The sequence below is a fragment of the Eretmochelys imbricata genome, chromosome 1, assembly GCF_965152235.1.
Source record: "Eretmochelys imbricata isolate rEreImb1 chromosome 1, rEreImb1.hap1, whole genome shotgun sequence".
Classification (NCBI taxonomy): domain Eukaryota; kingdom Metazoa; phylum Chordata; order Testudines; family Cheloniidae; genus Eretmochelys; species Eretmochelys imbricata.
In genome coordinates, this window is record NC_135572.1 from 118477800 (window position 1) to 118504996 (window position 27197).

The 27197-nt window shown below is 42.3% G+C and overlaps 1 protein-coding gene across 1 annotated transcript in view; it reads right to left on the reverse strand.

Annotated features, from left to right (window-relative positions):
- Positions 1–1230: 1230 nt before the first annotated feature.
- MAP4K4 (mitogen-activated protein kinase kinase kinase kinase 4) overlaps positions 1231–27197 on the reverse strand; it is a 233415-nt gene continuing 207448 nt past the window's right edge. The window contains 7 exon segments of the mRNA XM_077807105.1: positions 1231–1480; positions 1680–1819; positions 5732–5891; positions 8312–8461; positions 10649–10749; positions 19170–19304; positions 25410–25553. Of these exon segments, the coding sequence (XP_077663231.1) occupies positions 1397–1480; positions 1680–1819; positions 5732–5891; positions 8312–8461; positions 10649–10749; positions 19170–19304; positions 25410–25553 (914 nt within the window). The 3' untranslated portion in view covers positions 1231–1396.

Consider the following 27197-nt stretch of genomic DNA (forward strand, 5'->3'; position numbering starts at 1 on the left):
GATCTTACACCTAAACACAAGTATATGCTGTTTTATGAATAAGCAGTATTAACTACATTCTTAAAATAGTTTTAGTGCATTGCATTCTTAGAAAAGAAAAACATCACCTCCCCAAAATGTTTCCTACAACATTTAACAGTTTATAGAACTAGACTAGTTATTGTTACCTGTCTGTTACTAAGCCCACATGTTAGAAGAGTGAAACCTCTGGTTTTAGGCTAAATTCATCAATCTTCCATTAATGATGAAGTTGGTAAAAATGTTTGATTTCCAACTTAGTAAGCAATTACATTAGTCAGTGTCTCACTGCCATAAGGCTATTTCAACCATCTCAATGGACTACTCTCCCCTTCTGCTGAAACTTGCTACAGAATAACAGTCAAACCTTTCATCTGGTAGTTTTGGTATTAAGATTAAATTAGACATTAATGGTTTTTCCTCTAAAAACGTATAAACTAAACCACCTCTTTTATGCATTAAAAACAATGAGGTAGGCACAACAAAATAAACATATGCTGTTTGGAATTTTTTCTTCTTCTCCTTCTGCAAGTGCAGACTATGGTAAAACTGTTGTTGCACTTCTAGGTTTAAACAAAAATTAAACCTTTAACTGAGGCAGTGCTAATACTGTGACATCACCAAGTTCTGTCCTAACACAGAATCATTGTAGAAAATGAACAAATTTTTTATCATCTGCACATGTTTCAGGCAAAACCTGGTACACAGAAAAATGACTAAGCTCTTGGCCAGGCCAAAATAAAACCAACCAACCAAAACCAAGAATTCCACCCCCCACCCCACCCCACCCCCAAGAAAGAAGTTATCCTAGCCACTGTGTCGTTCACATTTTATAAATATTAACTTCTTAAAACCTGCACCTTCCTCTTTGTCCATATATTGTCACATTACAAAAAAGAAATGTCAATTAAATACACTGTTAACATCACTAGATTAGATCTGCCCTCTGCTTCAGCAAGACTGTCTCTCACCACCACTTGTCACCTTCTCTTGCCTGCCTCCTGCCAAATCAACAACATGTTCATGATAAGCCTTTCTCTTTTCACACTAACAAACAGAGTCATTCAAAGCCTAGGAATTCTGGAGCTGAAGGAGGTGGGGGAGGGGGGGGGGAAGAGGGGGAAAGACCTGTTGTTTTCTAGTGTGATCCCAAATCTCAAAGACTTATAGCACCCGATGGTAATATCTTTACAGCACCAGCTGCATTGCAGCCTCAGTTTAAAAACAAAAAGAAACCTAACACTAGTGATGCCTGCACACACATTCACATGGAGTGCTTGCATCAGTGCAGGTCTGTACTCCAGTTACTAATAATTCCAAGTTATGAGGATCTCGAAGACTCTGGATGTCAGCAATCCCTTGTCAAATCACACTGCTTCTACCAGCTCAGAAGAGAAGTCCTGCCTAGGGTCATGAAATAAACTTGACTGCTTCCACCAGACCGCACAGAGGCAAAGAAAACCTGTGAAGAAAGAGATAAAAACTATTTACGATGGTAGCCAAGTGTTCAGATCATTTGCTTGCTCACCGAAGTCTGATGAAGAAGAAAGAAAGCAGAGATTTGTGTTAAGCTTTAATGTTTAAGATATTTATAATGCAATTAGAGAACATGGTGTAACTGAAGGCAAAAAGTTGCAAGCAAAAAAAAAAAAAAAGACTACCTTGTCATTCCGTTCACATAAGAACTTGAGTCTTTGTGCCCTTTTGTGCATGAACACGCCATCCAAATGCCCAGTTTCCACTGATCGTATCTCAATAGCCTTTTCTCCCCAGCCCATAATCTGATTGGATCGAATGTATGCTATAGAAACAAACAAAAACCAACATGTATTAAAAAGCAACAGACAGCAATTGTAAAACCCTCTGTCTTAAAAGTGGCTAGCAAAGAAAAAACACTTACCTTTTTATTTAAAAAAAAAATTCCTTATGACGCATAAGAAGGTGAGAACAGTTTAATTTTTATTTTTTTTTAAAAAGAGAGAAGGATTTTTGTTGTTTGTTTGTTTTTTACCAAAAGTATCCTTTGTTGCTGCAGTATTCATTGGAAGGCTAAAGTGAAAATGGGAGCTTTCACAACTTTCAATGAAATGGGTTGAGTGTTCAGTTTTACACAGAGCTTTTCTCTTAAGTGTTGCCAGCAGATAGGGTTAATTAGATGTAGGCAATAATGAAAAAACGGAACTCAAGATTTAAATGGAGTAAAATCCTTTCCCTTCTTAACTGCCCAGGTTTCAGTTATGTCTCTTGTGGTGTTATAATTCCACTAATTATATTTCTCAGCAAAAACAGAAATTGATGGCGGGGGGGGGGGGAGGGGAAGGGAATTGCTCATGTAAAAAACAGAAGTATTTTACAGTTAGCATATTTTTAAAAAAGTTTCTTCCATTCTGAAAAATTGTACTACTTTGAAAGGTATTCTCTATATTTTATAGGAGTCCATAATACAGTAAAAGCTTTGATATCCGGTATGTTGGGTGAATGGGGGTGGGGGGGGTGGGGGTGCCAGTAAATCAAAAATTCCGGTTAGCTAAGAGGGAGGGAATTTGGGTGTGGCAGGGGGCTGGGGCAGGGGATTGGGGCGCAGGAGGGGTTTTCGGACACATCTCCACTTGCGGGGAGCTGCCTGAGGTGAGCAGCGCCCAGATCCAGCACCCTGAAACCCCTCCTGTGCCCCAAATCCCAACCCAGAGCCCCCTCCCGCATCCAAACTCCCTCCCAGAGCCTACACCCCACACCTGTTCCCGAAATGCCCATTTATAGAGCTTTCCGGTTTGTAAAGTGCCGGATAACACAGCTTTCCCTATAGTTTTCAAAGCGCGACTGTAGATCTCCTTTCCATCATCATAAAAAAGCAAAATAGGACAGTTTTTTCTTTGAATGTCACTTCTAATCTCCATTAGCTAAAGAGCTTTGTACTAGCAGAACGAAAAGAATTCTTGTAGTCATTCAGTAATTACTACTGGGATGTAGTAAAATCTCAAGAAAAAGTTGTCATTATAAAAAACATGGTCAACAGATAATCCAGGTGTTATTCTGATGAGCTCTAACAAAGATAAATGGAGGTGACTTACTGTAACTGGAGGTTCTTTGAGATGCATAGTCCCTCTCTGTATTCCACACATGGTTACGCACGTGCGTCATGCACCTGAGTCCGGAAATTCTTCAAAGCAGTGTCCATTGACCCACAAACGTGCAGTAGTGCCCCGGCACTCCCATCCAAGGGCATAAAAGGCAGTGTGGGTCAACACCCCTCCAGTTCTTCTTCCTGCAACCCAACTGGATCCAAAGCAGAAGGGATGGAGGGCAGGCAGTGGAATACAGACAGGGACCACACATCTCAAAGAACCTCCAGTTACAGTAAAGGAACCTCCATTTCTTCTCCGAGTAATGGTCCCTGGGTGTCACGTGGGTGACTGGAAAGCAGTGTTCAGACTGGAGGAGAGTGTGAGAAAGGTGGCAGCAGAGATCCTGTAGTACTGCCGTTCCGACGGCTGCATCTGCAGTCGCTGCTTGGACTAGAGAGTAGTACATTGAGAACACATGGACAGAACTCCAAGTTGCTGCCCTGCAATGTCCCGCAGCGGAACGTACCATAAGGATGCTATGGAAGCAGCTTGTGTTCATAGGGAGTGAGCGGTTATACCCCCAGGAGGGGAAATTTTTGCTATTTTCTAGTATTCTAAGATTCATCCCGAAACCCACTTAGAAATCTTCTGGGAGGATATGGCTTGCCCACATGATCTTTCTGCTATGGCAGTTATTTTTAACCTGTGGTCCGTAGACCCCTGGGGTTCTGCAGACTATGTGTAAGATTTCCAAAGGGATCTACACCTCCATTCAAAATTTTTTAGGGGTCCACAAATGAAAAAAGGTTGAAAACCACTGTACTATGGCGATAAAGAATCTTGGAGATCTTCTAATGGGTTTGGTTCTCTGCTGGTAGAATGCCAGGGCATGCCTGACATCGAGGGAGTGAAGTCTCTTATCTTCGGAAGAGGCATGGGGTTTGGGGAAAAATACAGGTAACTATTGACTGACTGATGTGGAACTCAGAAACAATTGTGGGAAGAAATTTTGGGCATGACCTAAAGGAAACTTCCCCTCATGAAACACTGAGGGGAAATACCTTCCCCTAAAGGAAACCTTCCCTTCGTGAAATAGGGAGGATCTACCATTATGGCTCTTAGTTCACTGACCCTTCTGGCCAAAGTGATGACCACGAAGAAGGTCATGGCACATGTTGCCATAGGTTCAAAGGGAAGACCTGTGAGTGCCAATAGGACAATTGTACAGTTGCCGGGTGAGTAAAGACAGAACATCCTTCTGCTGGAGGGAGGAAAGCACTAACCGCTGCTAGGTGTAAATATGGGGAAGTAGAACCCTCTCCCTTGCTACCGAAAAGGGATTCCGCCTTCTGATGAAGAATCAGTTGGTGACAGTGGTCCCCAAAAGGAGACCAGGAAGGGGGTTTGTGAGGAGGGAAGGAGACAAACTCTATTGAGTATCCCTGCTAGATAATCTCCAAGACCCAACTGGTGATCCAGCTGTTGGCAAAGAGCATGTGACAGCCCCTAAAGCTGACAGGAGGAGAAGTGGCTGGCATTGCTTTGAAGAATTTCTGGACTTGGGCGTATGACATGCATGCATACCCATGTGTGGGATACACGTAGGCATCATCACTCAAAGAAGATCAAAGGATTAAACAAGGGAAAAAGGAGCTGCCTCTAGTTTGTGGGTGTATTTTCAATAGAATAGAATAGAATCATAAAATTATGATTTAGCAGATCTTAGCAAGGATGTCCTAAAATGTTAAGGCTCAAATATTTAATAGCACTCCCATTTCATACAAGAACGTATTTGACTGTTAATTTATAGGGGATTTAAATTACATAACTTGCTATGGTATAAGCATATTTACCATAATAATGAACTTTTAATTTATTTAGGGGTTTTTTTTTGGGGGGGGGGGAGTGTGGAGGACAATTTGACCACTAACACATCATCTTAAAAGCACTAAGCAAGATCTTCAGTTGGTGTAAACTGTTATAGCTCCATTGACTTCAATTGGAGCTATGACCATTCATACAAGTTGAGAATCTGGCCTCTAACGTTTACAAGAACATACTGAAAGGGCCCAATCCAATTCTCACTGAAATTAGTTTAAATCTTTCCACTTACTTTAATGGGAATTAGTCTGTAGTTAACGATCATAGAAAGAAACGTGGTAGGTCATTGTGGTATGAGACATTTTGTCTCATGAAAGTTCCTTCTCTATTCTCTAGATAACTACGGTAATTAAAAAATATTTTTAATATAAAATGCTTTACTGCTTAAGATCACAAAAAGACTAATCAAATCACATATAAGCCTATTAACAATTAAGAAATCTCTCAAAATAATACCAGCCCAAATCCCTTTAGAAATGCAGGTTATCACAATTTAGCAAAAATATATCTATTTTCAACAGGCTACTAGGAACCAAATGCTCAATAAGTTATTTTGTTCCCAGTACGCCATAACATTTATTTGGATTTCATTCTAAAAGAAACTAAACAAAAACTACCAGATTAATACCATCTCACCATTTTGGCACTTGTCTACCAATAATATTTACAGCATAACTGCTTCAGAATGAAAAACCTGAAGACCAAGTATCCCCACCCTGTTACTCCCTAACTTTGCAGATTATGTTTGATTCTCACAGGACACATACCAACTGATGTGGGCATCTCTCCCCACTGCAGAACCACATCTTTGGTGATCCTCCCATAGGTATTAACATAAACCCCTTCATCCTCATAGCAAACCAGCAGCTCCATCCCATCGGTGTTTGGGAGAATGATGATTGCGTGTGGTTGTATGCTGCTCTGGATCTACAGAAGCAAAACAAAAGCAAAGACACTATTTTTCACCTGAGCTGCTCCCAGTATAAAGGGCTGGATACTTTTTTTTTTTAAAAGCAGACTGTAGAAAGGAAGAAAACATAGGTCACTGGGGCCATGATGAGGTAAAGGCCCTGAGGAGACACATTAAGTCCCATCAAACGGTCATCTCCAGAATATTTGATTGACCAGTTCTATGGAATGACCTGTAGTTATTCCTTCATTAGTCTACGATTGAGATTTTCAGTGCTGACTTAGCTACATGGTAACATGGCAAAGCAAACCGGAGCAAAGAGCACTGGACTGGAACTCTAGAGACTGGGTTGTCTTCCCAGTTCTGCCGTTCACTTGCTGTGTGACCTTGAGCAAATCACTTCACCTCTCTGTCCTTCTGTGTCCATTCCCACCATTTATCTGCTTAGCTTGTAAGCACTTTGCGGCAGGGATGATCTCTCATGGTGTGTTTGTACAGTGCCTAGCACAGGGAGGCCCTGGTCTTGGTTGGGACCTCTAGGTGCAAATAAAGATAATATATTCAGGTGATCTTTAAGATCCATAAAATACTTATTCTTCAAGCTATTACTCAGTTTATATTTAATTACTGATGTCATTTTATCTCATTTTTTAAATTTAATTTTCTCAGTGCACCAGCTGCTCTGTAATTGCCTGTGTCTACTGCAATAAAATGATAATTCATTTTTTTTTTTAATAATTCTGGTCAATTCATTTTAAAGGTAGAAAAGAAAAATTAAAATCAGTAATGTTTCTACTAATGACTTGGAAGTGAACTTCATTAATAATTCTAGGGAATACATATGAAGGAATTATGCAATTTACTATTTTTTCCAAATTGATATAAGACTAGCTATAGCTATATATTCTATCATCATCCTATTTTTGTTCTCTCTATAAATTTTGGAGGGCTTAATGTTTGCAAGTCTTGAACACTTACCAATAGTAACCTTCTAAGGCAGAAATGTATTGAACAGCTTTACTTTTTTCTTTTAAGTTAAAAAAAAGTTTGTCTTGCACAAAACCCACAACAGAATTCCACTCCCATACAGAACTGTCCTTAAAAACTACCAATGACTGTTAACGGACGCCTCCTCTTTTAGCCTTGTCCTGCCTAGGCTGAGAGAGTGGCCATAGGGAACTGGTGCCCTGCTCTGCCTCCTCTTTCCACACACTTGATGGTGATCTCACCACTGTTTTAGGCTAGCAGGGACTGTCCTTTCGCTGCATGTCAAAGGTCGTTCCTCTTGCATTCATCTGACTTCATTCCTCTCTGCTTCCAAAGATTTTTTTGTCAATATGCTCACATAATTATACTTTACCATCCCTTTTCGGTTTTTAGGTTTTTAAATTTAAGAGCCCATATAGGTTCTGATATAGGATGGTTTTATATCTTTTACAGCCGTCGGTCTTAACCAGGGTACATGTACCCCTGGGGGTACTCAGAGGTCTTCCAAGGGGTACATCAACTCATCTAGATCGGTGTTTCTCAACATGGGGCTTGCAGCCCCCCCGGAGAGGGTCATGGAATAGGTTTAGGAGAGTTGCAAGTGCAGGGCCAGCATTAAGGGATGACAAGCAGGGCAAATGCTGGGGTTCCATGCCATAGGAGGCCCCGCTAAGCTAAGTTACATGCTTCAGCCCCACTGCCTGGGGCTCAGGCTTCGGAGAAGGCTCACAAGTGAAAAACAGGCTCAAGAATCACACTGAAATGTAAGTACAAATACTTATATTCCAATCAATTTATTTTATAATTGTATGGTAAAAATGAGAAAGTAAGCAATTTTTCAGTAATAGTGTGCTGTGGCACTTTTGTATTTTTATGTCTGATTTTGGAAGCAAGTTGTTTTTAAGTGAGGTGAAACTTGTGTACGCAAGACAAATCAGACTCCTGAAAGGCATACAGTCATCTGGAAAGGTTGAGAGCCACTGTTTTACACAACATCTATTTTAACAAAATTACGTTCTTTTCATTCTTGCTGTAAAACACGTTAGCCACCACAAGGACTGAAATAGCAAGCCCTCAAGATCTTGAGCTGTATTATTTTGAGCATGCATTAGGACTGACATTAACAAAATGTGTTTTGTACCTAGTATTTAGAGGAGGTGTAATGTTCTATGAAGGAAGAGAGGTTTAGGATTTTTTATTTGTGGGTTTGGGGATTTTTTATTTTTTTTTTTTTTAAGTGCAAGATGCTCTTATCTTTTAACTAACCCACAAGTGATAATCACAATTTCAGAAGTTAGCAAAGCATAGTGAAGGGAATAGATGACTTTTCTGCATGGTTGCTCACAGTATGATTATACCACAGCATTTGAACACCTGTATATCTTTTCAATGTGAAGTAAGTGAAAAAAACCTAAGAAATAAAAATCCCATACTGAGCCACAATTCTTACATGCGTTGGCAGATAAATATCATAGACTGATCCCGAGTCCACATCAACAGCATGGAAACCAGCACAGGAACCATAGATCACTTTCAGCCTCTGACCTTCCTCTACAGTTAGATCCACCAGCAATGGCTTATGTACCAATTCTCCAAATGACTGCAAGACAGTAATTAAAAGGAGGAGTCAGATCTACATCTCCGCTTAGCACACAACATTGAGATGGGAGTCCTTAAAAACATGCTTATCTCACACACACACGCTGGTAGCTTGCTCCTTCAAAGTCATCCCACTTGATCCAGCAGCGTGGTTAAGTACATGCCTTTACAGATGTGAGGCATTCCACTGAGGTTAAGTCCCTGGATTATGTGCTTTGCTGGACTGAGGTCAGAATAGTCATATCTGTGCAGGACTCAGCCATATAACACTATGAACTAAAACAACTTCCCTGGACTAAAAAAGCAGAAATAAAAACTAATCATCAACCCATGTTAAACTCCTTTAGTATATTTTTAATTTGTAAGTGACAATCTCATCTTCTGCACAACAGTTTGGGTAGTGTGCGGTGTGGCCTCCCTCTGACCCGGGGGGCAGGAACCACCCTCTGTGCCCAAGTGGGCAGAGCCAGACCTGGCTCACCCCACCCACCAGATGTGGGTAATTGGAATCGGAAGTATAAAGGGCAGCGCCTCTGGCTCATTTGGAGCCAGGACACTGAGGGAGACAGACATGTCCTGCTCGCTCCAGCCAGCTGAGACTGCGGCTGAGCCAAGTGACCCCCTGCCCGCTGGGGAAACCTGTCTCTGCCAGGGACCCTCTAGGACTGCCGCTGGCCACCTACCCGGGGGAAACGGAAGATGCCCCGTGGTCCCAGGTACAACCCGAGGAGAGGGGAGGAAGTGGCCCAGCGACAGCCAACTTCAGTCTGGCTGTAGCGCTGCCTGAAGCATGGTCGGTGTGTTGCAGCTGGATTCCCTGCTGACCCAGTGGTGGATCACTCCGCTCCCTGGGTCGGGGCCCAGTGGAGTAGGGTGGATCCCCTGGGGTGGCAGCCTCCCTTTGCCAGGTCAAGAGGCCTGCATTTGTCAGTTGTCCACTGGAGCTAGGACACCTGACCCCTGGGTTTTTCCTCTGTCCTTGCACCACGGGCCCAGAGCCAATTGACTCCTGGGTTTTCGCTCTGCCCTGGGTTTTCCCTGCACCAGGAGCCCAAAGCTAATTGACTATTGTGTTTGCCCTGCCCCTGACTAAAAAGCTTGGAGCTAATTGTCTCCTGTGTTTGCTCTGCCCCTGACTAAAGGGCCCAGAGAATATAGATGGCTGGGTTTACTCTGGCCCCTGCTTAATGAACCCAGAGCCTGCAGACTACGGTGTCTGCTCTGGCCCCTGCCAAAAGGGCCCCGAGACCACAGACTAAGGTGTTTAAGCAGGGGCCGGGCAAAGGTCCCAGAGGTATAGATGGTTGGCTGCTCAGCCCCAGCCTAATGGCCAGAGCCTACTGGCCCTGGGATTCCTGTTTCTGCCTAAGGGCCGGGACCAACTGACTATATGGGGGCTCAGCCCTGTTAGGCCGGTCGGAACACTAACACCTAATGCTAATTCCTCTGATACTAGGCAGCAGTCCTGACGGTGTAGAGAGGTGGTGTGGCCTCCCTCCGACCCAGAGGAGGAGGGGCTACCGCCCCACGACTAGTTTGGTAATGATACCATGGGACCAATGATATTTTACAGCACTCATAAAAACAAGTGAGACTAACGTAATTTAGTGATTTGTTCACTTGCAGCAAGATTGGGATTTCGTTCAATTATCTGTCTCTTGATTTGTATATGTAGAGGACAACACACACACACCTGTGTAGTACCTCAAAAATTAATCTGCCTAGAATTGAAGCATGGTCTGGAGGTTCACAACCATAGTGAGCTTCTTCTACATGTTTTATGTGACCACGTAAAATAAATTGCTTGCAGAGAAGAGAGAAGTCCAGCAGGGCTTTAAATTTTTCATTCTCCTTAAGCAAGAGTGAAGCTGTGGCAGTGACAACTGACTGCTCTTCGGCAGCCGCCATATGATGCTGTCAACCTGAGCAATCTCCTTGTTAGGTTTTCCATTTATCGTTTACATTCAGAGTTCAATTCAGAATGTTAATTTAGTTACATACGCTGACTCTTTCATTTAACAAACATCAATGATGGCATTAAAATGTAATCCAGAATTAGTGACAGATTTACTAGAGAACATGTAACTATATATCAACATTGTGGGTTGTTCAAACATTTTTATAAAAGCAGCTCTGTAACTGCAAATACACATTAGAAAGCCCAAAGACGGTTAAAATATACTGTTACCTTAAAGGCCATAAATTTGTGGTATGGCTTTGGTGCCCATGCATAGACTTCCACAGAACTCTTCAAAGCAATTACCAAGAATTTGATTCTTTCATATTTTACTGAAATCAAACAAGAAAATAAACTCAGCAGCAACTCCAAACTTTTAACTAACTTTAGGAAACAAGAAAACAATAAAGTTGCCACATAATTTTAAACATTTGAAGGTTCCAATTAATATTGCAATAACATTCCTATTTCTAAGTAGTTTAAAGTAAAGTAATACATATGTTTAGTCATCTGCTTCTCAAGAATATTTAATCTTGTCAGTGACTCAATGAATATCCATGTCTGGAATAGCCTTGCTAATACGCTATACACTATTCTATACAAAACACAGATGCTGTTTACATAACAAAACGGAAAGTTAACTTTTGGGTCGGGTCCTTTTTCACCTAAAAAGCTGGTTTAGAGTTAATGGGCAGACTTGCTTTTACAACATTGCTGTTATTAATGCATCATGATTAAGCTGAAGCATGAGGCACTAGAAGAAGACGACAAGGACTAAAATGAAAGAAAGAAGATAAAGCCAGTTTTAAAAGCAAAAGTAACAACAAGTTTGCTAATGGTGCACTTTCCTTTACCTCCAAGATCTAAACTTACTGTGTTAGTAGGGGACACATTAAATAGGGGACATGGGTGGTGAATAGTAGGGGACATGGGTGGTGAACAGAGGGATAATCATCCTCATGGAAAGGTGGAAAGAGGGGTGTGCGAGGGGGGGGAAGAGGAAATGTTCCCAAAAAGTCACAAAGAGAGGCTAACATGTCCAAGTACTGGTCATCATCTGCTCTTCTTCCCTTATAGTTTAGACTCCCCCTGCTAGGGCAAAATGAAAAAATTCTCCAAACTGGTAAAGAGTTAGAATTTCTTTAGAAAATACTTCAAAAAAATTATTTCTAGGCAAACATGGAACATTTTTGAGGGATGTTCCCCTCCCCCTCCCCCCCAGCCAAGAAGTTGCAAAGCAGCCTCACACACGCAAAAACATTTTGCTGCATCACTAGCAAAGTCGCATTACAGTCTTAGGGAGGAAAAAAGCTGCATGTGTCAGGAAACGTAAAATTTTCATCGTGTAGCAAATCTGTGAATTCTCAAACTTCTTCTGCATTCAGATACAAGACAAAAACTGGTCCTGTGGTAGAGCTCTGCTGGCAACTACTGTTCAGACTGTTTAAGATATATGGGATTAGGAAGGACCAGGAGAAGTAGAAAGTGGCTATTCAACTAGAGGTGCAGACTCTCCATTTTCCACTTCCATCTGAGGTTTTGAAGGACAGTACCATGGTCTTCCTCAATTTCTATTTCTGCTAGCCTCTTTTGTGATACCAGTTGTGGATGGGTGATGCACAATCGGCTTGACGTGTTACTTCTTTCCAGCTAGCCCAGGTAACAAAGGATGTGAAAATTTCCTGAAGTAGTGAGAAATCCTTTCCCCTTACACTTCACATCCAGCCTTGATGCAATGCGACTGTACCGCAGAACAATCCCACTGTTTTAATACATACTATTTTCATGGCTTCTCACGACTCTCTTTATTGCCATGCGGGTCTACATTTGTTTTCTCCAGGCATGCGGTAGGGAGATGGAGCTGTTCTTCAGCGGGAACTTTGCTCCGTTTACTTAACAGGGAAGTAAAAGCAGTGAATTTTCAGTGCTCAAGACCTGACACATTTTCATCTACAAAAAGGATGTTTCAAGTCTCCAGTTGTACTGAGTCTGCCTCTCTGCAAAATACAACTTTTGTCCAATCTTGTCTATCTTGAAAGAATTCTTAGGGATTTTGTGCATGAAGGTCATCTTATCTGTGAAAAGGAACTTTGATGCCCTTCCGTGTCTGCCTAGGGTGCTTTCTGGAACATACCCAGTCTTAGCTACCAAAGAGTAATTTATCATCTGGGAGAGCCATAAACTGCCTCAAGCATCTCTGAGATCCATCCATACCACCTCACCCTTAAGTCTGAACCCCGTGCTGCATCAAAGAGACAAGGAAGACATCAAATGCCAGCTGTTTCAGTGCACAAAGCCACAGAGGGTCAGCTCCAAGACTGCACTGTTATTAGATTTGCAAACACAACTATTTCCAGAGCTCATCATTCTTGGGAACTAAAATGTACTTGTCAAAGAGGCCTTCCTACTACCTGAGAAGATCTACTGTATATTTATGGTTCACAGTATAGTTCAGTGTCAAACTATAGCTGAGTGTAACAAATCACTCTTCATCTGGAAAAAAATGCTCTCAGTTTCATGTCCTTCACTGTTGGAGAGTCCCTTTTATATAGCTGTTAATGTATTGTTAAACAGGTTGCTTCATTAGGCTGCTGAAACCCTTGGGTATGACACAGGAGAAGTAAGTTATAAACTGCTTTTTGGATCAAGTTTTTGGTTCAGCAGTTTCTTACTGAGATATTTATTGACTACTTACTACTGGTAGATTTTTCAAATGTGTGCACAAGACAGACTGATTGATTACAGTCCAGTTGCTCAAACTGCTACTATAGACTGACCAGCACAGTTTGACAAAAGATAAGGTTTTGAAGCAAAAAGACAGGAGTTTGAAAGACAGGTTAGTTGCAGTAAAGAGTATACCTTAAAGTGAAAACAAAGCAAAATCATTCCAGGGCAATAGTGGTGCATCATCACGGCAAGATCTCATTTTGAAGCTGAGCCAGTAGAAACAGTACTAGCTTACTGATGTTTTCTGGATACCCCACAGCAGGTTAACAGGCTTATATGTACTCTCTGCCATCCATCACAGGTTTTGGTTCAGAGGGAGTCTATAACCCAATTAATCTCAGCAATTTAAGAAGCACTAAAAACAATCTATTTAATGGAAAGACACTTCACCCCACAATTGCACTTGGCTCAGTCTGAGAGTGCATTAGGAAATGCAATGAGGTAAGGGAAATCAATGCATCATCATTAACTTAAACATATGTTCCTGTTACCATAAACCCCTACAAAGCTAACATGCTTTTTTGTTGTTGTTGTTTTTACAACGATCAGCCTCTAAGAGAAAAATAAAAAATGCGTTCTTTTTCCTTCCAGTGTAACTGGAGATTACGGATCTGTAACCGGAAGTTCTTCGAGTGTGTGGTCCCTCTCTGTGTTCCCCACAAGGGTACACAGGTGCACCATGTGCTTGAGTCTGGAATTTCTTGTAAGCAGTATCCATTGGCCCACACATGCTCAGTAGCTCTCTTTGTGCTCCAACAGAGGGCATAAAGGGCAGTGTGGGCTGCCACCACTCCAATTTCCCCATTCTTACCTCAGTGTAACCAATCTGCAGCAGAGGGGATGGAGGATGGGTGGTGGAATACAGATAAGGGCCACACATCTCAAAGAACTTCCAGATACAGGTAAGTAACCCCTATTTCTTCTTTGAGTGATGGTCCCTATGTGTATTCCACACGTGGGAGGTTAACAAGTACTAGTCAACCAGGTGGTGGGTGCCAGGACACAGAAGCAATAGCTGACTGTAGTACTGCTGTCCCCACAGCCATATCTGCAGTTGATGATTGTACCAAGGTGTAATGTCTCGTAAAGGTATGCAAAGAGCTCCAAGTAGCTGCCCTACAGACCTCTACTAGGGGTATGTCTCTCAGAGATGCAGCTGAAGTAGCTTGCCCCATGGTGGAATGAGCCTTTTCTCCTTCCAGGATGGTGGAGAGGGGCAAGGAGGAGGATGCCATCTAATTGGTAACCATGAACAATACAACCCGAGGTACATTTTGAAAGTCTCTACGCTGATATACGTTGACCTTTTTATTGCTCTGCTATGGGAAAAAAATAAAGGTGTCTTTCTCACATCTTTTATTCCTGGCAGATAAAACGCCGAAGCCTTCCGGACATCCAGAGAACGCAGCCTTCTTGCCTCTTCCAAGGCACACGCTTTAGGGAAAAATACATGTAAGTGGACTCATATCAAATGCAGAAACTATCTTGGGTATGAATCTGGGGTGGGGGCGAAGCGAGACCTTTTCTTTATATGGTGGGCCCACTCTAAATGTTCCCGGCTTACCAACTCTTTTGGCCAATGTTATAGCTATGAGAAAGGCCACCTTCATGGGTGGCCACAGAGCATATGGCCAGTGGCTCAAACGGAGCCTTAGTGAGAGAACAGAATAAAATTGAAGTCCCACTGAGGTGCAAACTTCACTGCTGGTGGAAAGGATCTGAGAATTCCCTTTAAAACTCTCATTGTGACAGGGTGTGTGAAGATTGTATGGTTATGCACCAAGAGGATGGAAAGCGCTGACTGCCGCTAAATGCACCCACAGGAAACTGAACGCATGACCAGAAGATTTAAAAGTAAGTAGATACTCTAAGATATAAGGGACTTCAACAGAATCCAGAGACAAATTATATTGATGAGCCCAAGTGGAGAAACGCTTCCAGTTAGCTGAGTAACAGCTTCTCATAGAATTTTTTTCTATTTTGGTTAAGGATGTTTTGCACCTTCTTGGACCATGAGCATTCTATCTCTGATGCTCATCCACATACCAGGCTCTGAGTTGCAGTGGCCTTGCATTGGGGTGTGTGACGTTGTCCCTGTGTTGTGCTCTTGGGTGGGTGCACTGAAAGCTTCAACAGATCCATGTACTGGAACTGTCTCAGCCAACTGGACACGATGATGACGACTCAAGCTCTGTCTTGACAGACCGTCCACAAATCCTGCGCTATCAGAGGAATTGGAGGTAAAGCAAACCCCAGGTAACCCTTCCATGACATCAGGAGGGCATCTCTCAATGAGTCTTTGCCCAGGGCTGCTCTGGAGTAATACCAAAGAAGTTTCCTGTTCATTTGTGAGGCAAAAAGGTCCAAGGTCGGCATTCCCCACTGAGCAAAGACATTGTTGAGAATCGAATTGTAAACCTCCCATTTATGATTCACGAAAAGGTGTTTACGTAGGTAGTCTGCTAGGGAATTTTGCACTCCTGATAAATATGTTGCTGATTCCAGAGGATGACTGCCTCTGTACACAAAGAAAAAAATAGCTTCCCTACCCCCACTTACTTGTTTATATAAAATAGTGTTGTCAAATTGTCCAACATTATCTGAACATGTTTGTATTGGATGAGTAGAAGGAAGGCATTGCAGGCTGGATAGACTGCCCTGGGTTCTAGTAAGTTGATGTGCATTCTGGACTCCTGCGAGGCCCAGACGTCCTGTGTCATTTGATCGCCCATACACGCACCCCAGCCCAAGTAGGAGGCATCAGTAACAATAGTTTGACTCGGGTGTCGGTGTAAGGAAAGGGATCCCTGCCCGAATCTTCTCCAGTTTTGTCCGCCACACAAGAGAGCTTAATACCTTGGGTGGAATTGTGACCTTGTCGTTCATGATGCCCTCCTCTAGAAAGTGCACAGAGAGAAGTCAGGGTTTTAGGTAACATAGATGTAGCCTGGTGAATGGTGTCAAATGTGTGGATGAAGCCATGTGGCCAAAGAGGGAAGGCAAGTTCTGACTGATAACTTGGGTCTGATAACAACCTGCTGTATAAGAGTGCTCATGGCCTGAAACCTTTCGAGAGGTAGATATGTTCTTGCTGTAGTTGAGTCTAATGTCCCTATGAAGTCTACGTACCTCGTGGAGGTCAACATGGATTTTTCGTGAATGATGCAGACACTTAGGGAAGGTAAAAAGGCTGAGCAGAACACGGGTTGCCCTGTGGACTACCTCACAGGAACTGCCTGCGAGAAGCCAGTCGCTGAGGTCTCGGAAGACTGTAAATCCCTGTCTTCTCATCCAAACAGCCAGCACTGAAAAAAAGTTTATAAATACCCTGAGTGCTGTCGCCAGACTGATGGGGAGGACTCTGAATTGGTAGTGCTTCTGGTCGAAGAGGAACCTGAGGAACCTCTTGTGGCCTGTTGAGAGCCACAAACAATGTGCTCTCTTCTAATGAGGTAATTATTGATGCCCAGGATATCGTGCAGAATTTTAATTGTTGGATAAACTTATTTAACTGACATAGATTGAGAATCAGCCTCCATCCTCCACTCTTCTTGGGGACCAAGGAGAATAGAAACCCGTACCATGGCATTGAGCTGGAACCTTTTCTATGGCTCCCTGAGGAGCAGGGTGTTCACCTCCTGTCGTAAAATCTCCTAGTGAGAGTGGTCCCTGAAGAGGAAATGGGAAGGAGGTTTGTGGGAAGGAGTTTTCAGAAACTCAGTTAGATAGCCACCATGGACAACCTCATGGACAACCATTTGTCTGTAGTTTAGGGCCCTCTGGTTTTTGATAAATTGGGGAAGGCAACCTTCAAACATTTGAAGAGGAGAATGAATAGTCATCATAAAAGGGGCACGGGTCTCAACAGTCCCATCAAAAGAAACACTTTTTGTCTGGGGTTAGTGTACAAAGTGGCAGTGGATGTTGCAGAGGCTGGGTTCATTGGTCTAATTTGTGTGATGGCTCCCGAGGACACTGATGATAAAAGGGCTGAGGTTTTGCCTTATAACCTTGTCTATGATGGTTCCTCTTGAGGGGCAGGAGTATAAATGCCCATCGAGCAAAGAATTGTTCTTGACTCTTTGGGGGAGTGGAGAGACCCATCCATTTTCTAGTGGAATAGGTTGATAGTATCAACGGGTAGATCTTGAATGTACTCTGCACCTCTCCAGCGAAACCCAAGGATTACAACCACAAGTCTCTCATCATGACAATGGCTGTAGCCATCCCCCTTGATGCAGTATCTGCCACGTCCACCATGGCTTGGAGTGAAGCTCTGGCCACAAATGTGCCCTCACCCACTAAGGCCTGGAAGCGTTCTCTATCCTCCTCAGAGAGCTTGTCCTTAAACTCTAGAAATTTAGCATAATTGATAAAATCGTATTTGGCCAAAAGAGGCTGATAATTAGAGATCCTGAACTGGAGGGAGGTGGAAGAAAAGACCTTTCTTCCCGAAGGTTGAGTCTCTTGTGTCCCTTATCAGAGGGAGTAGCCTGTGGGTACTGTTGCTTCGACCGCTCTGTAGCCACCTGCAACACCAGAGAGTCTGAATGAGAGTGAGAAAAGAAGAGCTCTCCCCACTTGGATGGGACAAAGTAGGACTTTGCAGCCCTTGTAAGGGTGGTAGCACAAGAAGCAGGGGTGCACCAAACCACCTTTTCTGGATCTATAATGGCCTAGTTGATGGAGAGGACCACACTACTGGGACTGGGAGGAAATGTCTAGTAAGCCATGCTGAGGCTCCTGAATTTCCACCAGCTGGATGTGCAGCTCTGCAATAGGAGTGGTGACTGCAGATGGGAGAGAGCAAAGTTGTCTTCTGGGAAGACACGTCTCCGACCATCCCAGAGTATGAAGAGAGTCAACTGGTGGAGCTGGCAAAGCCAGAGCCTCTCTGGTCAACATGGCTGTTGGCTCCTTCTGGGGCCACAGCACTACCAGTACCACCTTGGTTCCCAAAGTGGACAGAAGCGCCAGGAGCTGACTATCCCACATCTTCACCATCAGTGCTAGTGTCTGAACCATCAGACCTGTACTCTGGCAAGCCTCCTTCTCTTGTCGAAAAGATTTAATTGTGCCCTAAGATGTCAGCACCTGTGTGAACTGGCTCTTCTTACTTCGATGGGGTCAGGGAGCGATCCCTTCTTTTTGGGACAGTCTTAGACATAGATGATTTGTCCTTACATCTATGAGAGTGCCCTTACTCTCCTGTGAAGCCTTCTCTTTAGGCTTAACAGACTTACCCTCCATTCAAGCTTGGAGGGGCACTGCCCACTTGTTGAGGCTGATGTACTTGGGGTGTGTGGTGGTGGTGGTGGGGAGAATGGAAGCTCAGCCCAGATCTGATTGGGGTTTCATTGTCTTCTCCATGAGGTTTTTTTTTGAGTCTCAGGTCCCGACCCTCACAAGTTCTGGAGAAAAGAGCGGCAGATGCTGAACTGGGCAGAAATGAAAGCCTCACACTGGAACAAAAGGCAGCCTTGATGTTCATTGCTCACAGAAAAGGAGCGAGGGCAGGAAACAGTTTTTGAATGCTAGGACCCTGGGCATAATCCCAGACCTCTTGGGGGGGAAATCTTGAGACAGAGAAAAAAATGTTTACTATATATGCTATACCACACTATAAAAACTACTAAAAAACCTAACTAGATACAGTTTTTTATAGGAATGACGCAGTATAAAGGATCTGAGGACACTGAAGATTTCAACTCAGACCATGCGCAGTAGGAAGGAACTGGAGAGGCATCAGCTTCCACCACGCTTTATGCCCTCAGTTGGGAGCATGGGGAGAGCTACGGCACATGTGCTCTTCAATTGACATTGCTTGCAAGAAATTCCCGACTCAGACACATGGGGTGCATGTGTTTCCCACATGTGGAATACAGATAGGGACCATCACTAGAAGAAGAACATGGCAAAACAAAAGTTAAGAGGAATCAGTTAATATAAACAGCAACTATGTTAGTAAGATTCCTCTGTTACTAATTTTATCCTGACAGATTGTCACAATTCATTTGCTACTTACCAACTTTATAGTGCACACAGCCTTCCAAGTCGCCCACAGTTGTCCAACCCTGTTTCTTTTCTACTTCAGGATCATTATGTAGGATTTTATTTCTTAACCAGGACAAGTAGTAAACTCGCAACTTGTTCTTCTTACCTAGCCACAAAATGCAACATTTGTTTTAACAAGAATTTCATGCTAATCACAACAAAAAGATAACCAAAAGACCATCATGAGATGAGAAACTGCTGTGAAAGCGAAGTGATCCTGCTAAGCATTTCACGGTCATAGATGATTAGAGTGATCGAAAAGTGCTGGTCACTTGGTACTGAAACTCTTAACATAGATGTTAATTTCATAGCCTGCTTTGCTTTTACCTCCTTTCAGACCTGGTCCCAATAGTGATGGCCATTTTCTGATATGTGTGTAAATGATTTTCAACCACAAAACTCTTTCTCTCCACTCTCTTTTCTGGTGTCACACAAATAAGAGCTGCTCTATATCAGAGCTGTTTTCAGTCTCCACACACAAAGGATTGGTGCTTGCTATTGTGGAATTACAATCTTACTATTAAAAAGTGGGGCAGTTTTAACATCAAAAACAAAACCCCCCAGAACTATTTCTTTAAGTTTGTCATTTTATGTTCATGCAATAGTATCATGAGGTTATTATGAAATAATGTTTGGAGGGATTCTGGAATAGTGCTGGTGGTGCTATAATCTTGTACACTCAGTATTGATCACAAATGTAAATTTAGTCAAACACAAATTAGTCAGAGACAAGTTATTGGGGTCAATATAGCAATAATTGGATGAAAGTTAATGGCCTGTGATACCTAGGAGGTCAGACTAGATGACTGAATGATTCTTCTGGCTTCAGTACAGCAGGGTCTACAGAAGGAGGTCACGTACCATTCAGGTTTTTGGTACAGACCATCCCGACAACACAGCTCTTTGGCACAGGATCTGTGCCCTCTGTGCTTGAGAAGTGTTAAGTACATTGTGAGTCGTTACACTACAATAAATATAAATTAAATTTTAAAACCCTATGTTACAAAACTATTATTAAGGATGCAAAATTAAGCATTCAGGAGTTAAGAAATGCCAGAATTAAGTTTGCTGATGCAACCTTCACCTGCCACTTCATATGTATGCACAATACGGTGTCCCTGTTTGAAGTTTACTGGTTAGAGTTGCAGCAAATAGTTCAGTTACAATATCTACCTTTCAGGGATTTCTCATCATTAAAAATCCATCGAGCGGAAAGTTGGCATTAGAGATCCAAGGCCAGGATGAAATTCTCTCTAAATCCCATTAAAAAGTGGAGTCATATAAATGTATGTATGTATAAATGAATCAGCAAAAGGTCCCAAATTGCTACATTAATAGTGTTGACTGTGAACAGCCACTTGAGCATATGGCTCATAATATGTATTACTTTTTCACATCTATTTGAACTAATTGAGTAAAGGACAGATGCTTCAATTGGGTTAGAATACACTGGGGATTAACTATTTTGGGGGAGAGGAGAGGGAATACTTAATGGCAGGCTTTACTAAGCTTGGCTCTTTAAATATTAAGGGTGTGGCCTCCTCACCTCTACGCCAGACCCTGGACACCAAGTAAAAGGGCTAGAGTGGTGTAAAGTAGCCCTAGGGGCCCCAAATCTGACCAAGGGAAGATTCTCTCTGGCACAGGCACTGTGAACACAGCCAGGAGGCTGCCTGTAGAGAATCCTTTCACAAGCCCTGGAGTAGAGACTGGAGCCAAGGTACTGCAGAGATCCTGGGTAGCGTCATAGCCCATTGGGCAGCCCAGGGAGGCTGCCGTAACTTAGACAGCCCTGGGGACCTGTCTAAGTCACACTGGAGTCCTCTCCAGTCCCAGGAGCAGCCCAGACCAGGACAGTGCAACAAGTGGTTTAAAACCACTGTAACAGCCTGAACCCCCAGGCTGCAAGATGTCTCTTAGAGGATTAAATGGAATCTGGCAAAAGTGGGTAACATTCAACAGTCTCCTAAAGAAAACCAGTAAAAACATGCCAATTCCCAGAGCACATGGTTTGGTTTTCTTTCCCCATCATTTATTAAAATTCACCAAATGAAGACCAGTAACAAGTGATACAGATGGATTTTCCCCAGTATGTGATTCTTTATTCATGTCTGGCCACAAGATAAGCAAGCACAGGGAGTTTCTCAAAAAAAAAATCTTTGTGGTCTAGAAACAAAAAGAATCACACGACAGGCAGGAAATCCTCTGCCTTCCAGAATGCATCCATTCTGACATATAAGGTTAGTTACATAAATGTGGCTATGCATGTATTTACACAACTGCTAAACAAAGTAAACTGATCTGACACTGTAGTCACAGACTCATTTATAACTGGCATATTCCCTATTAAACATTCACAGAAGCAGAGCACCAAGGATAAAGAGAAAACTAAGAAGAGTCTTTTAGGTTTAGAGCTGTAAATTGTTCTAAAAATCTGGTGGTTTTGCCAATTGTTAATGCTGAGACAAGCAAAAACTCTATTTTGGCTCTTGAATAAAAACATCATTTCTTGTGAGAACCACCATGGACTAGCAGTTGAACTGTACAACTGGAAGTCAGGAGATTTGATTTCTATTTCTGGCTCTGTCACAGGCTTTCTGCAAGATTAAACTCAAATCACTTAATATGCAACATTTTCCTTATTTGTAATACAGGAAAATTTCAACTAGCTCCACTTATTTGTGATTCTAGCCTATCTCCCTGGGGTGCTGTAACTGTTCATTAACGTTTGTACAATCCCTAGGAATGTGCTCTGTAAGGACAAGCAATTGCTTTTATTACTGCTGAATTATTTACTTTTCTTTTCAGCCATTTCTACAATGTTCATCACTATAGTATCTGAGCATCTAATACATCTTTGCCTTCTAACAGGTTAAGGACCTGCAACTTGCTTTTGTTAACTTGCTTCAAACTCTTTTGAGTGTCACAAAAACAAAATAAAAGCATCTAAGCAATTCATTTTTCAGCTTTTCATGAAAGTAGTAAACACATCAGCTAAGATTTACAGTTTTGAAAACTAAAAATAAAATTACATTTTATGTTAATGTAATTTTATTAAATTTTCCTCCTAAAATCCTCAAGCAAGACATTTCATTCAAACATGGTGGAGATGCTTTTCAAACTTTACCATCACATACATTCAAACATTTATTTCCTGAAAAGGGTGTTTAAATATATTGTGGACCCAGTTACTTATATACTTACATTGCTTAAAGTGAAGTTTCTTTAAACAAACCCAAACCAAACCCCAAAGAGACAATTACATGACTACGCCCATTAAGCCAACTCTTGGGAGAAGTTTGGTTAAAAGTCAACATTTCCATTTGCTCTGAGTGATGTAGGCAAAGAGAACATCTTACCACTGGGAGGAGTGGTAGATACGCTGGAGGGCAGGGATAGGATACAGAGGGACCTAGACAAATTGGAGGATTGGGCCAAAAGAAATCTGATGAGGTTCAATAAGGATAAGTGCAGGGTCCTGCACTTAGGACGGAAGAACCCAATGCACAGCTACAGACTAGGGACCGAATGGCTAGGCAGCAGTTCTGCGGAAAAGGACCTAGGGGTGACAGTGGACGAGAAGCTTGATATGAGTCAGCAGTGTGCCCTTGTTGCCAAGAAGGCCAATGGCATTTTGGGATGTATAAGTAGGGGCATAGCGAGCAGATCGAGGGACGTGATCGTCCCCCTCCATTCGACATTGGTGAGGCCTCATCTGGAGTACTGTGTCCAGTTTTGGGCCCCACACTACAAGAAGGATGTGGATAAATTGGAGAGTCCAGCGAAGGGCAACAAAAATGATTAGGGGACTGGAACACATGACTTATGAGGAGAGGCTGAGGGAACTGGGATTGTTTAGTCTGCAGAAGAGAAGAATGAGGGGGATTTGATAGCTGCTTTCAACTACCTAAGAGGTGGTTCCAGAGAGGATGATTCTAGACTATTCTCAGTGGTAGAAGAGGACAGGACAAGGAGTAATGGTCTCAAGTTGCAGTGGCGGAGGTTTAGGTTGGATATTGAGAAAAACTTTTTCACTAGGAGGGTGGTGAAACACTGGAATGCGTTACCTAGGGAGGTGGTAGAATCTCCTTCCTTAGAAGTTTTTAAGGTCAGGCTTGACAAAGCCCTGGCTGGGATGATTTAATTGGGGATTGGTCCTGCTTTGAGCAGGGGGTTGGACTAGATGACCTCCTGAGGTCCCTTCCAACCCTGATATTCTATGATTCTGTGATTCTAATAGGGAATCAAAAGATACCCAAGGAAAAGCTCAGGCCAGGAACTGGTGATGGAGTGGGAGGAGGGGGTGGAAGAATGGGACATAGAGCATAGCAGGAAGGAGACCTGGGAGGAAAAGGGCAGTGGGCTTCCCCCACAAAGTCATCTCATGGGCCGCAATCTCTGCTAGCTCTCATCGAGATCCCATGCTAAATACAGTAGGGTAGCTGTGGTAGCATGGGCAGCAGTGGCATGGGCTAGCTGCCTTGAGTACAAACCCATCTGGACCCCATGGTATGTACTCAGGGTGGCCAGCCCATGCTGCCATTGCTGCTACCCGAGATACTGTAGCTACACTCCTATTTTTAGAATTTTAGCTCAATGAGAGTTAGCGCGAGTACGTCTACTCAAGCTGGGCATCAACCCCTAGCTCCAAATGTAGATGCAGCCTCTGTGGGTAGAAACCCTCCCTCCTCACTGTACTCTGGTGACCTCCTGTAAAACCCAGGATAGAGAACAGTGCTTAAGGCATAAGCCAGCTTCAGCTCAAGCAATTTCTTCAGGGTTAATGTAACGTGTCTGAATAGAGGAAGCAATATTCTTGAAGGAAACAAACAGGACGTGTCAGGGTGTTTGAATCGTGACTCACGCAACTGTAAACAAAGCTAAAAGAATTTCACATGAGATTTAGCCGCAGATTCTCGTCACCAACGTGGGATACATTAACTAATGGACATTACACAAGCTGGGTTAGGTGGTATCTTTGTTTACAAGTCTATTGTACTATACACTGCGTCAGACGATCTAATGGTGCCATTCAAATAGATACCCAGGGAGCACATTAGAAGCTATCATGAAATATTGTACATTATACAGGTATAGGATTTTTAAAGTTCCTGGTTTAATTTTTTTTTTGTAATTCAGTCATCAGCCATAAGTGAAATTTAAATGAGTTACAGCCGATGAAAATATTACAGGTGTGTTTAAATGGAAATGCAGAGACAGGCTTTACTACACTGGCACAAAGATGGTACTTTAGATAACAAACATGTACACTCTCATACTGCACTGAGCTGGCTAGGGTCTATGAGTACCACTATCTTCTAGTCAATGGCATCAGAAACTGCTCCATTGTATATTGTAGAACCTATATAGTTAATACAGAATGGAGAGTCTCCTTTAGCTCCAGTGTTAGGGGTCTATGTTCTTGGAGCAGAAGGATCAGAGTCCTATCCCTGCTGCCACCGGTTCTGAGTGCCTCTGGAGTGCAACATAGTGACCACTGTGTGAAGCCCTAAATGACCTGGGGTTTCATACAATAGAGCATGGCAAAAGGTAAAATGCAGGAGAAAGGTAGACTGCTAAAAAACAGATCTGTAAGAACCATTTGCAGTAAACTCAGTTAAATTGTGTAATAAGTGAAGTAGCCCTTTTAAATAGTGCCTTGGAGCCCAAAGTGTCTGGAATTCCCAGCTTTAGTAAGAAACCATTATTCATCAGGACACGTTAAAGCGTGAACTATTTAAAGAATGGCCGTATCTCTCACTGTTAGCTCAACAGGCAACAGTCTCACTAAGTAAAGACACATTCAGATGCGACATCCATCTACTCCATTGTATCAGTAACTTAACCATGCCCATCTATGCTGCCCTTCCTCCCCGTCCTTCCATGCTGCCCTACAGCTGTACTCTGCAATGTATTTTCTATTCTAGTGACACAGACTCAAAAGAGGACTTCTAACTTCCTGCACCCATCCTCTCCCAAACACAATACAAATAAATATTTCATCATGTTATCCTCCAAACTTGTGAAAAAAATTTCCTTCAAGGCATGCAGTTTGGGGTGTTTTGTGCAACAGTTGGTTCTTAGCATTAAAAAAAGTGAAAACATGAAGACTGAAAAATCCTGGCCCCACAGATGTCAATGGCAAAAACTCCCATGGACTTCAATGAGGTCCAGATTTCAGAGAAATAACATATTGAAAAATGGGCATTACCAGATATTGTCACCAAGACATTCAGGCCTTCGAGTACATCCATCTGCTGGAACCGTCTTCGATTTATTAGAGGATAAACCTTCCCCTGGCCACTTCTGTCTAGCAGCATCAGACCACTCTCAGTTCCCACTAACAAATTCACTCCTAGGTTAAAAAAACAAAACAAAAACACCCAAATTATAATGCATGTTTTCCTGGTATTTTGACTAAGTCATGCTTTACAGAACAACTTGCATTACTTTAGGTATTCAAACCCAACACTGATTCCATCTGCACACCTGGCAGAGCGGTGGAGTAGCAGAGACCCCCCCCATGCTCACTGGGGTAGGTAGGTGGAACATCAAATTTATCACACATACACTAGCAAGAGGCTGATATGCAAGAAGAAGCCTTCCAGAGCAGGGTCCATCCTCCACTTCCCAAGAGCTGAAGATAACAAGGGTCTGGCCCTTATGAAAAAAGTCATGCAGAATTTAATAGAGAAAGACAGCTTAAAACCATTCTATAAAAATTAATAGAATGATCTTTCTGCGACTGAATTCTATAGAGTGGTTTTAAAAACCTACGGATATATCACTATTAAATACTATAGGGTTTTAGAATAATTTTTTATAGAATCCTATTTCATTTTTATAGAACCTTATTGGTTTCATCGCTATCTAGTTCTATAAGACTTTATTACAAAGGGGGTTTTCAATGGGGAATTGTCCTTGATCTCAATAGTTCCCCCTTCACATACACCACACTCATCTGGTTAGTAGATGTCTATTCAATTTTTCAATGCTTGCCACCATAACAGACAGCCATTACCACAAATTATGTGAAGAGAGCAAAAGGACAGTTGAAATACAGCACTAGGGATGAGAGTCAAACCAATTTTGTGACTCGCTTGATTAGACCTCCTCAAACATTTATTAGAGATCACAACATAAAGCTATTGTTTTTAAATGCAATAAAACAGGTTGAAATAACACAGGTAAATTAACAAAGCTATACAATTATGGTTCTTGTGAGTTAGAAGTTGTCACAGTAGGCCAGATTAATCCCTGGTTTAAGTGTACTGGTGATAAAATTACACCAGGGACTAATTTGGCCTTGTATCCTAAACTGGGCACTACTAATCTGATTCTGATCAGATCTGATTCAGCTACACAGAAATTAAACAGTGGGCAGCCTTGCAAACTACATTTATGGCATTATCTAAACACAACAGGGCAACATTTTAGGATGCTATGACAGCCTTAAATCAGCAGGCTCCTTGCTTTTATTGATTACTGTCTTGTAATTTCAAAAGGTGCATTCTTCCCTACATCTCAAAGATCATTATCTCTACGCTGTGAGGACAAGTACCTAATCATACTGTAGCAATAGCACAGGGATAGCACTAATTAGTGGAGCAGATATTGCAGGACTGGGCATCTACTTCTCTGATATTCTATGTTATTAGCACTGAACTTAACTATTTAGATAACTTCCTGGGAGAATCTTATAAAAATTACAGCCTTAAACATTATTTCATTACAATTAGTAAAGGAAATAATAAAACCCTCTCTCTTTACAGGAGCTATCATACTTAGTATCGCAAAGACCAAACTCCCAGCAGGGGTAAGTAGGCACAAATCCATTGAGAATAAAGATGTGCCTGCGTACACCAGAATTAATTTGGGCTAAATGTTTAGCAGGGAAGTGTTTTGTTATAGCTGTAAAATACCTCCAGGATTTTATTTTAAATCAACAGAAGAATGAAATATGTAGATCAAAGAAACGTGAAAGTGCTAAACATGAGTG